Raw genomic sequence first — 11,456 nt, 5'->3', positions numbered from 1 at the left:
TTTTCCCCACACAACACATTTTTTGATGCAGACGTAAGCTATCTGATGCTAATCCATATTTAATGGTGAAGTGTCATGTTGCACCTGCCTTTTATCAACCACCTGCCTAGCAGGACTTAGAAGATCCATCAGGGTCAAATACAGACACAAAAACAAAATGTCAAGATTAAGACGTTTTGCACTTTGAAGTATAATTTATTAAATACTATTAAGTTATAAGAAATAAAGAAATATACATAAAACATCATCTATTCTATACATCATCACACCACTAATGGTTAATTTAATTTCTCTCCGTTTGTCATGGTCCAGAACAGAAGAGATTTGAAATCAGGTGCTGAAGCAGTAACAGCTGTTTATATTCTACATTTACAAATATCATTCTACTTAAAACTGGTTCTGCTTTAATTGTGTCATTTAAATAAAGGTTGAGACAAATCCATCCAGATTCATATGCAAAGTTTTTTTTAAAAAGCTTCTAGTGAGACGTGATATGAATGGACACTGACACAAGTCAGCACAATGGTGAGGAGCTGAACATTAACCAGTGTTGTGGCCTCTTACGCCCGCAGCTCGTCCACAGCGCTGCAGCTTGGCTCATCTTCAACCTCCCGAAATTCTTCCATAGGCCCTGCTCTCTTATCTGCACTCCACTGGCTGCTAATGGCTCTTATATCAAACTCAAAACACTGATGTCAGCCCACAAGCACCCCAATGGCTACAGACCACAACTTAACCCCTCGCTCTCTGGTCTGGAGGCTTCACCTGCACTGCTGAGCTTTCCACAGGCTAAAAACTCGACCTTTCCCCCCTGACTACCTGTTGACCTAATAAACCACATCTCACCTGTAAGATAGGACTGTAATACTGCACAATGTCATGTTGGGTCACTCAATACAAATGGCAGTTAATGGGAAATATAAGGCACAATCGCACTGATTTTGTGAGTCATTACACTCAAAATCACTGCTGTTATTCTGCTGTTATTCTGCACGTCCCTCATTGAGCTAGAGATGTTGAGCCCTGTGAAAACAGCCCTGACACGATAATGATCCACAGCATGTTGCAGAGCCCCCTGTGCAGCTCGGGGGCCCCAACATTTATTCAGAGGACCCCGGTTATAACAAATTAACTCGTATGGCACATCCTTCTCACAGTTTTTGACTGCTGATGTGATGTGATGCTTTAAGTCTTTCTAGAGTCAGAATTGGAGGAAATCTTTCATAGTTTCATGCGTATCATGGAGGCAGCCAGCTGAGCCTCCAGAGCCATCTGATCAAAGGTTCGTCTGTGTATCTGCTGTCTCACTCTCTCCCTCATGTGAAAGGAGGCCCGAGCCAGCGTCTGCGCCTCCTCCTGTATTCTCTCTCGCTGTCTCCGCAGCCTCTCCCTCCTCCACTCCTTCATGAAGATGCAGCTCTCGCGGACCTTCCTCAATTCTTCCTCCTCTCTCTGCATCCTCTCTCTGAGCCTCTGGTGGCAGATCTGCCTGTGTGTGTTGCGTTGATGTGTCTGCTGAACCCTGTTCCTGAGCTGGGCCGAGGCGTTCAGGGCGGCTCTCTCCATGCGACGCTGGCTCAGCTGGACCAGCATCTGTTTGTGTGTGAGCTGCTGGACGCTCTGCAGCTCGGCCTTCAGCTGCGCTCTCTGAATCTGCTCCCCCTCCCGGGCCCCCCGCTCATGCAGCTCCCTCATCCGATCCTCTACTGCCTGGGCACGCTTCTCACAGGAGTGCTGCAGCTTCTTCTCAAGGGTGCTCTTCATCTGTGCCTCCTCGTCCTCCACCTGCTGCTCCACCTGCTGTTTCAGCAGGATGTGTCGTAGAAGCTCCCTGTGGTTTTCCTCCTGCAGCCTCTTCCTCTCCTTCCTCTCCAGCAGCACTTTGCTCCTCCTGGCCTTCTGCTCCTTCTCCACTGCTACCTCTCTCTCCTTCTCTTGCTCCCTTCTCTGCACCTCCTGCCTCTCTCTCAGCAGCTTCTCCTGGTAGCGTTTGCGCCCCTCTGCCTCTTTCTGTGCAGCTTCCATCTTCTCTCTGCGCTGTGCCTCCACCTCCTCTTTCAGCCTCCTCCAGCGGTCTTCTTGCAGCAGCACCTCCTGCTTGAGTTGTCCCGCTTTCTCTTTCTCTTGATGCTCCCTCAGCCTCCTGCGGGCCTCCAGCTCCTCATGCCAGTGCTTCATACTCTGTTTCAGTCGTTTCCTCCTCCTTTTCTCTGCCTGAGCCCGCTGGTCCTCCTCCTGTTTTCGGGCCTCCTCTCGTTGCTCTTCCTCCTGCTGACAGAGCTTGAGGCGAGTCTGCTCCTCCTGGTGCTTCACGAGCATGAGAGCTGCTATCTTGCGGTCTCTCTCTGACACTGTGACACACATCTCCTTCTTGATGTCCTTGGTGAGCTTGTCCAGTTTCCTCTCAGTAGCTGAGGACTGTGTGAGCTCTCCCAGACTGAAGCTGCAGACCGTGCTCCTGTCTGGGTCTTTGTGACTAGCAGCAGAACAGGAGGACATGCTAGCAGGTTTCCCTTGAAGGCACAGATCTGCATATGGTATGGACTGTCTCTGCACTGAATGATCCTTCAGTTTGGCTTCCAGGCCTGAGACTTTGTTTCTGGCCGGCCACCTGTCCCCTGTCGCCTGGATAATCCTCTCCCTTTCCTCTCGGCACATTTGTAGAAGCTTCATTCTCTCCCTTTCGTAGGATTCATGCATAACTCTCACCGCCTCAAAGGGCGAGTCCTTCTGTTCAGCAATCAACTCGTTTAGTGATTTAATCAGAAGTTGAACAGGTTTGATACCGAGCCGCGCGCAGGACTCCAGGGAGCGCGGACTGGTTAACACATACCGACTCCTCTCTGCTTGGGCCAGGTCAAAGTTGTTCAGGTCCAAACGGACCACAGGGGGGGTGGTCCTCGGCTCCGCCATGATCAAACACCGGTTCAATCACCTGTAGAATTCAGGTGCTCAAAGTTTCTCCAGTTCCCGAGCTCCTGCGCAGTCCTTCAGCTTTCCAGCACAGAGAGGTCATGAGGGGATTAAAGCTGCGTCTCAGCTGTGACAGACAGGGAAACCCAGACTTGAAACGTGTTCTTTAATATTTTGAACACAGCTTTATTTATACCAACTTGAGACAACGTGAAAGAATTTATAGCAACGTAGAATCCGAACAACTGACTGACCTCATTTGTACTTGTAGCTAAATATGAATTATACTATACTATATTATACTTATATAATTATTATAGCCTACTTTTATAAGTAACTTTGCCATTAGAGCAGCTCCACATGTAGCATATTATAATGCGTAAAATAACAAATACGTATAATAAGATGGGTAATAAATCATATGATGATAGGCTACATAAACAGGAAACCTAAAACAAATGAGACCCCACTAAAAGGGAAAAGTTCAACAATTTTTACTATGTTAATCTTTAACTTTATAACTTTAATGCAATTTTTGAAATGAAATAATCTCTGTCTGGGTGTGAAAAGTTGTGTTATACTTTCAAGTAAACATGTTTTAACTGCCCTCAATAAAAAAATAAAAAATAAAATAAAAACGTCGAAAACAAAACAAACAAAAATAAACTACAAAACAACACTAACCATTTTAACCGTGTGCCGATGAAAACGAATCATAACAGCTGGAATTAGCAGGAAGGGGGGGTGCGTGTGTGTGTGTGTGTGTGGGGGGGGGGACGCTTCTGATTACCATGACAACAAAACAACGAATATAAACTACAGAGCGGCTCTCCTACGTCAGATACTTTCAAACAGTCTTTAGCGCGCCCTCTACCGGTGGGATGATCGTGTCCGCCGCTGACACCGCCCTACAGGCTGAGGATGACGACCATCGCTGAAGTTAGTTCCACCTTCGTCAGACGTTTGTAACGGAAGTTCAGAGAAGAAATTTAGATTTGAAGCTTAGTATTAATAAAAAACAAAACAAATAACTAAATAATGCATGTGGTGAGTTGCGATTTTATGTGTACAAAAGTCAATACATCTTCAGTTGAATATTTACTTTTAGATCATTTGTATTTCAGTTGTCAGTATCTAATAATCTGTAGCAAACATTTTAGGCTGGTTCCTATAAATCGGCTATTATTTGAAGGCAGTTTTGTGAGGCAGAGGGATTGAATTATTCCCAAAGACTGACAACATTTTACAGTAACGTACAGTAATGCTGCAAATTTGATTTTAAGAATGTAAACAGTTCTGTTTTTTTTTTTGTTTTTTTTTAAATTTATTTTAAAGCACACTAACCCTAATCTGACTCAGGGCCCCAAGAAGCCTCTTTAATAAAACAAAAGTATGCCCAACCAATTTTTTTCTTTGAGGTTCAGGACATCTTATATCAGTATCTGATATACATTTCATTTAGCAGTGAGCTTTTAGATAATAATGTCACATATTTTTTTTTCTCTTGAAAGTAAAATGAAAGTAAAACAAAACAAAATGTTTATTTCTCATCCAGTAGTGGTTTTATAGGCTCCCAGTTGCTGATTGATACAGTAGTTACTTTAAACGTTTATCTAATTGTCTAGAAATGTGGCAATATAATGACAGTGTTCATCAAATAAGTACTCTGTTCTTTATTCCTTGTTTCTCTTTGCTTGTGTTGAATTCATACTTCTGTAATATTTCAATATTTGTTTTATGAATGCATTTAGTTTTTTATGTATGTTTGCGCAAGTAACTTGTTTTTTAAAGTATATAATAATAATGAACAACAACAACAATAATAATAACAATAACAACTACTCCTACTATTATTATTATTGTTGTTATCAGTAGTTGTAGAATTGCTGTTGTTATTATTACAATTATTACTATTATAGCTCAGTGGAACTTTCAGTGTCAGTTTACTTTCTCTTCCAAAAGAACGTACCAATACAAAACTAACTTCGTTTTCAACACTTCAACATAAATGAAATCCTCCTGGCGCCTTGTGTTTGTGTGTAAAGCAGGTACGTTAAAGTTCCTTGAAGAAAATGCTTAGACCTAGTAGAACAACAATCGGAGCGTACTGTGAGTTTTCCTTTAACGATGCCTTTGCTATGACACGTTCGTAAAAAGTCTTAACGCTCGGTTACGTTACTAACACAACTGATTTTGCTAGCTAACACCAGCTAGGGTTAGCTCGGACCAAGGATACAGGCAACAGAAACGAGATGGTAAACTGTTCAGTACTTCCATTTCTGTGTTAGCTGCCGGACCCGCAGACGTTTGCTTCTGGTTTTTCTGGTTTGTTATATTTTGTCTATTCTGTTTAAATATTCTAGCTGCTTTGCAGTGTTTGTTAGCCGCATACTTATGTATTTGCAGTAACCTCAAAGCTGTGTTGGTTTGAGAATTGATGTAACATTAGCTGAACAGTTAACACTAGCTAAATAGCAACATCGTTTTGCAATGGTTGACCTTAGCTGTGGTTAGTTCTCATTTAGCACATATGCAGCAGAACACCAGTAAGTCTAATGCATTATATTTATCGTACTCCGTTACTCGACATTCACTTAATCAGACACGAGCAACAATTTGCGCTTGCCCTGACCTGTAAATGAGCTAGAGTAGCGGATTTTTAGCTTGACTTTTCTAACGTCTTTGGCTAAATTTTAAACAAAACGGGCTGCTAGTGTTTCAAAATGCAAAATAACGTTCAACAACTTGACAGCTTCATTCAGTATCAGCTTGTATTTATACTCTATGTTGGAGAACAGTTGTGAAGAGGTAGTTAATTAGCTATAACACTGACAAACAGAAACGGACCTTGTTTATATTGAACCTGTTTTGCGTCAGCGTGTTTCCCTCTCACTACACACAGCTCATCCACTCACTGAAGAAAGATGAAAAGAGCCAGAGGCGGCGGTGACGAGGAGGCTCCCCGGCAGAATGGCTCTGCTGCCCGCAGGAAAGGAGACCAACAGCAAAGTGATGGGGACGACGGTGACTCTACCTTCGGGCCAGCTGACCTGCAAGACGACGACAATGACCCGGGCCTCAGGAGAGAAATACGGAGCAAGTACAGAGACCTGATCAACTCCGTACAACGTGAGTAAGATGGACAGGCAGGGTGAGGTTGTTATTGTTGTCTATTTGTTGACAAGTCTCTGATGTATGTGCTTCTTGTGTGTTTGTTTTTCAGAGAATAGAGAAGATATGCTGAGCCCCTCCAACAACAAACTCACAGAAGTTTTAGAACAGGCAAACAAGCTTTTTAAAGATGGTATGTATGTTGCAAAAAAAAAAAAATCACTTTTAATGTCCAGAGCAGCAAATATAAATATAAACACCTTTCAGCTCTAGGCCTTCCTTAACCTTTATGAAACACATTTGGGTGTGCCATCCTTATTAAACAACGATCACAGACCTGCCTGTGATAAATGATCTGCTGATACAAATCATCCTCATGAGATAAATAGTAATGAGGAAAAAAATACAGACGGACATCAGAAGAGCAAGAGAAAACATGTCACAATATGTTGTTGCCACAACCAAATCGATCCAGCTTATGCAGCATCTTCATAGAAAATATGGAAACATATACTTCAATTGTACCTGTGTGTATTCATAAAAAACAAGATATAGACAGCTCTTGATTATAGACCCTATAATGAAGATTTGTCCCAATTTCAGATGCTGATCTTATGCTCAGAGATCCTGAAAAGCCCACATAATAAAACCCACAATGACATTTCAATGGTTAGACCATGTGTGATGCAACCACAGAAATTTTGCATATTGGCTGCAGTCCTGTGATTATGTTTGTAAAGAGGTATGGACAGACCGCAGAGTTGTTCATTTATAGCATACATTCAAGCCATAGTGCTGCACTGCACAGCAAGATATATTTTCTTAAGAAGAGCAGATTCTAAACACCAACATCTCCATTGAAATAAGTATTCTTAGGAGTGGGTATTTGCATGTTCTCCCCATGCCTCTGTTTCCCCTGGGTGCTCTGGTTTTCCTTCCACATACCAAAGATATGCAAGTTAGGTTATTAGAGACTTTTATTTGCTAATTTATCGATAGTGTAATTTAGTATTTGTAGTATTCAGAGTAAAGAAATCATACATGAATCACATGAGTCAGTTTGATTTCAATGTGATCTCTTGCAGTTCGGCAGGCGAGGGAAGCAGCTCTGGACGCTCAGCTTCTGGTTGTGGCCACAGACCTGGGAAAGGAGAAAGCGAGCCAACTGTTTGCCGAGGGCACCGCTTTCGATCCCACCGCTTTCGCTGAACATCTTGTGAGTATATTTATCGTGTATACACATTATGTCCATGTGCGTAAAATGCTTCACATTAGCACACAAACATGCTCTATTGAGGTGGCCCAGTGACTGGGGAAGGGGTCCTGTAACTGGAATGAAGACAACCAAGTCATAACAGCTTAGAGTGTATAAGATCCAACCTAACATAATAGCTTCACAGTGATTGTTACTCTTATCCTGTATTTTTATCTAAACCAAGGACCATCAATGTGCAAACAGTATAATAGGCAGATATATTCTCTTAAATAAATAAGAGTCATACAATGTTATAATATTGTAGCTAAAAACACCAAAATAAAAAATATGCCATCAGCACTGTATCATTAGAAGGTATCTCTTTGTTCTTACCTGGGCTTATTACTTAAAAGAATTGCTTTAATGTCAATTTCCTGAATAATAATTAAGGATATCTTAGAGTATAGGCTTTGTTTCATAGTTACTGTATTTCTTAAATTTGATTTTTGTTGGCTGTTTATATAACCAGATTTGTCTTTATCATATTATACAATGTAATAAAAAATCAGAGTGCTTTTATTTGTAATGCAAGCACCAGGCCAGCATGTGAAGATGTCTCTGCCTCTCTTGGACAGTTGTCCTTCATGGGTCTCAACCGACTAGAAGACGGGGAGGACGAGCAGAACGGCGTTGACGGCTACCTGCCCCAGGATGCCTGGCACAGAGTGGCCAGGAGGGCAGAGTGCTGCTTCAGGACGGCACCCTCCTTCCATTACATGTGAGTGTCTCAGCACGCTGCAGGCACAGCCACTTAAGATGTTGGCGTTATGATGTCTCCAAAAAGAAACAGCATATTGTTTGTTAATCAAATTCCACAGTTAAGAATCTCAAGAGTGAGTTCACATAAAACCTAAAATTAAAAACTCTTAATCTGTAACAGGTTTATTATTACTATTATTATTTTTAGCTTAATTATTGCATCTTCCCTGCTTCGCTGTCCCTCGGCAGTAATTTCTGTCTCTGATTTATTTTTTTTGGTTCTTTTGATCAGGATGGGCTCGTTCCATGCAGAGCCGCCTCCTCCAAAGCAAAGGATTGAACGACAAAGGAAAGCACCCAGCAAGGAAGCCAAGAGGATAATGCCCACTCAGGTACCTAAACTTACACTACCATGCATGTGACTGTGACTTTGCAAACAGTTATGAAGGTGAGCAACGTCTAATCTAAGATACACTTACATACTGCATCATGCTCATGTTGTCTGTCAGCTGAAGAAAATGGAAGAGTCCCATCAAGAAGCAACGGAGAAAGAGGTGGAAAGGATCCTAGGATACCTGAAGAGTTATTACCAAGATGATCGTGAGTTTAAAGTTGACCTGACAGACATGAACATGTCATAATTGTGTTGTTGTTATTATTATTATTATTATTATTATTATTATTATTATTATTATTATTTGCTCATGTGTCTCTGTTTTCTACTTCAGCAACATCACCGATATCGTATTACGAGTTTGTCATCGACCCCACCTCGTTTTCCCGGACAGTAGAGAACATTTTCCACACGTCTTTTCTAATCAGGGTGAGCTGCCTCTGCAGTTTGTTTAAACTGAGCTTGTCTGCCCTCTGGTGGCTGTTAGCAGGTGTGACAACATTGTCTTTGTGTTTTAGGATGGTTTGGCACGGATGTACTTGGATAATGCGAAACTGCCATGTATAGGTGAGAAAATGTAACATTTAGGTGAATTATTCTGGCTGGGGAATAACAAGGAAAATGTCTCCATGTAAATTGTTGTGTGTGTTTGTGTCTCAGCACCTGTAGAGGAGGGGGAGGTGGAGGCTGGAGGATCATGCACTCGTAAACAGTGCATCATCTCTATCAGCCCAAAGACATGGAAGGTTAGCAAGTTTGGCCGTGATCACAGAAATCCTAATCTAGCAACAATACAAGATCTGCTATAAATATTTTTGTTTTATCTCTTTGGTCATTTTATTTTTGTAACTGTTCTTTCCCAGGAGCTCATAGACGCCTTCGACATCAGAGACACAATGATTCACCCTCCAAACACAGAATGAGAGAGGGGCTGCGCCACTTTCTGTTAGCTGAAACTGAAAATTGTTTTTAGGTGTGTCGCTGTTTTATTAACATTTCTAAATAATAAAAACAAATTCTTAGAAATTTTCAAAGGCCAATTTTTGATGTATGTCACCCTTGAGATCATAATTACTCAATTGCACATTTTGTTTTAATTTTTTTTTTTACTGTTTTTAATAAGTTTGAATAATAAAAATCAAAGAAAAGAAAGTTGGTACTGTTTTCATTTATTTTAAACATGAATAAATAACAGGAGTTGAATATTATTGATTAATCTCAACATGATATACTGTTTATATTTCTGATATTCTGACTTTAACCTAACATGTTTTTTAATTGTTAGTAGAAACTGAGTGAATGCTGTCATTGGAATAGTTTCATATGTAGGTAATCGAAGTTACCCGAACTACTGAGTTAACTTGACCTTGTGCATTAAATACAGTATTTAAAAGTGATGCACGGTTCAGCTGAAAGACATAGAACAAACAGCATCTGTGTGCATATTAAGTTCATGACTCATTTCAAGACCAATATGACAGATAGTTAGTGCTGTAATATATAATATTTCTACTTTTAACTCTTGAGTAAATGACTTACAGAATGACTTTTCTAATCCGTACTATACTTCATTGATAAGCACCATAGGATTTTAAGAGAACAGTTAGAAACTTTATTACATTGGTCATGATTAATCATTTTTAATTGCACACTAAAATCTTACAGCAATGGTCTGATAACTGAGGAGCAGTGAGATGATGAACGGGACAGGAAGGCAGGAAAAATAAATGTACTCTACAGAAGATCATCATTTTAAGGTTTCTCTAACATTTCCTTTTTTCTTAGAAATTACTTGACAATTTACCTCTTCAGATTGCAAGAATGATACAAATAGAGCAGGAGAGGAAAAAATCGCTCTGTGGTTGACCTAGTCATAACATGTATAGCTTTATGTAACCGATGACAGTGGGTAAAGATTGTTTTATTTTACAGGCCCATGGGCATAAAAAATTGGGAACCTCTGCCTTACAGCAACAGCGAGGCACAACTTTAACCATGAGGTTGATTTGAGAGTAGATGATCATAAAATAGCTGCAGCCTGGAGTTGACAATGAGTGTGTTTGTGTTCTCGAAACTCTCTGCGTCTTTACCCTAGTTACTGTATGCACTGCAGCATGCTCTGCTCAGGTCTGGGCTTTCTGTTTGGCAGCAGTTTTGTCATTTTTCTGCTCATGAATGGTAATGACAAATAGGTGGGGGGGATTTGAAATTATTCATGGATTCATTTTCATTTCATGATCATATTTCATTGTTGTAATTTTCCCCTCTGCTCTATTTTGGCTGAGTGAACTGTGATCAGATGTAGTTGGATGAACACACTGGTATCTTGGTGTGTTCTCATCATGACGATGTACCACCATCCTCCATCCTCGCTGTCTCCTGGGTCTTTTAAAGACACAGGCACCCTCTCTGCTGCCTCCCATCTCTTCCTCTCTCTCTCTCTCCGAGCATTTCTTCCCTCCGCAGCGGTGCTTCAGTCTGCTCAGCCGTGCAGTGGTCTGAGCCCCAGCTCCCTTTTTTTCCTCTCTCATTTGATTAGGTTGGATTTCTTATGTAATGAAGATTTTTATATAACAATGCCTTGAAAATATATGTCACAGGCGCACCACAGGCAATGCAGTGCAGAGCGTTTGTTAGTCACTGAGGCACACACTCACACAGACACAGAGGCGTGCACACACTCTCTCTGTAGCTCCAGCAGAGATCTGCCTGCTTTGGCGATGCTGAGTCTGACTGATAACGATGCAGTTCTGCAGAAAGGTGCTCTGCCAGCCGTGTAGTGCCAGAGTCACTTCACCAGAGGAGGACATGGAATACAAGATGGGGAGCTGCATCGGAATCTCACACAGCCAGGTAAACAGAGGAGAGGGAGTGTGCTGAACAGAGGCTGTCTGCGGCGTTGCATCAATGCCTGTCTGCCTGAGGGGGGGAGAGTGTGCAGGATAGAGCAGGCTGAGTAGATTTTACTGGTCAAGAGCTCGCAGTGAGAGAGAAGGTGTACTCCAGTGTTGGAGGAGGGGTGACGTCAGCAGGGAGAAGGAGCTGAGGAGAAGCAGAGCAGGGGGTGAGGAAGGGAGGAGCTGA

The 11,456-nt window shown here is 41.6% G+C and overlaps 2 protein-coding genes across 6 annotated transcripts; one reads left to right on the top strand and one right to left on the bottom strand.

Annotated features, from left to right (window-relative positions):
- Nucleotides 1–1,221: 1,221 nt before the first annotated feature.
- LOC111220785 (coiled-coil domain-containing protein 177-like) lies at nt 1,222–2,913 on the bottom strand. Its single transcript, XM_022744006.1, has one exon. It carries the CDS (start codon nt 2,911–2,913, stop codon nt 1,222–1,224), a length of 1,692 nt encoding a protein of 563 aa, XP_022599727.1.
- Nucleotides 2,914–4,902: 1,989 nt separating this feature from the next.
- nsmce4a (NSE4 homolog A, SMC5-SMC6 complex component) lies at nt 4,903–9,452 on the top strand. 5 transcript variants are annotated; one of them, XM_022743891.1, is made up of 11 exons: nt 4,903–4,961; nt 5,816–6,042; nt 6,137–6,217; nt 7,110–7,240; nt 7,855–7,997; nt 8,271–8,370; nt 8,488–8,578; nt 8,707–8,801; nt 8,891–8,939; nt 9,033–9,118; nt 9,236–9,452. In XM_022743891.1, exons 2-11 carry the CDS (start codon nt 5,838–5,840, stop codon nt 9,293–9,295), a joined length of 1,041 nt encoding a protein of 346 aa, XP_022599612.1. In that variant the 5' UTR covers nt 4,903–4,961; nt 5,816–5,837; the 3' UTR covers nt 9,296–9,452. The 5 variants fall into 5 exon arrangements, with proteins under 5 accessions (XP_022599612.1, XP_022599613.1, XP_022599616.1 ...); XM_022743892.1 differs by having other exon boundaries at nt 4,930–4,961; nt 5,791–6,042; XM_022743895.1 differs by lacking the exon at nt 4,903–4,961 and adding an exon at nt 4,999–5,022.
- The last annotated feature ends 2,004 nt before the right edge of the window (nt 9,453–11,456 follow it).

The sequence above is a fragment of the Seriola dumerili genome, unplaced genomic scaffold (genome assembly GCF_002260705.1).
Source record: "Seriola dumerili isolate Sdu_G_001 unplaced genomic scaffold, Sdu_1.0 BDQW01000073.1, whole genome shotgun sequence".
Classification (NCBI taxonomy): Eukaryota; Metazoa; Chordata; class Actinopteri; order Carangiformes; family Carangidae; genus Seriola; species Seriola dumerili.
The sequence above is the reverse complement of the archived record's forward strand: the minus strand, read 5'-3'. Positions and strand labels throughout refer to the sequence as shown.

Excerpts from the sequence above, each read along its gene's own strand:
- LOC111220785 (XM_022744006.1), bottom strand. The coding sequence starts at position 2,913 with ATGGCGGAGCCGAGGACCACCCCCCCTGTGGTCCGTTTGGACCTGAAC.
- nsmce4a (XM_022743891.1), top strand. The coding sequence starts at position 5,838 with ATGAAAAGAGCCAGAGGCGGCGGTGACGAGGAGGCTCCCCGGCAGAAT. Across the intron at positions 8,802-8,890 it reads ACACGTCTTTTCTAATCAGG|GATGGTTTGGCACGGATGTA; the intron begins GTGAGCTGCCTC and ends TTTGTGTTTTAG. Across the intron at positions 9,119-9,235 it reads TCAGCCCAAAGACATGGAAG|GAGCTCATAGACGCCTTCGA; the intron begins GTTAGCAAGTTT and ends GTTCTTTCCCAG.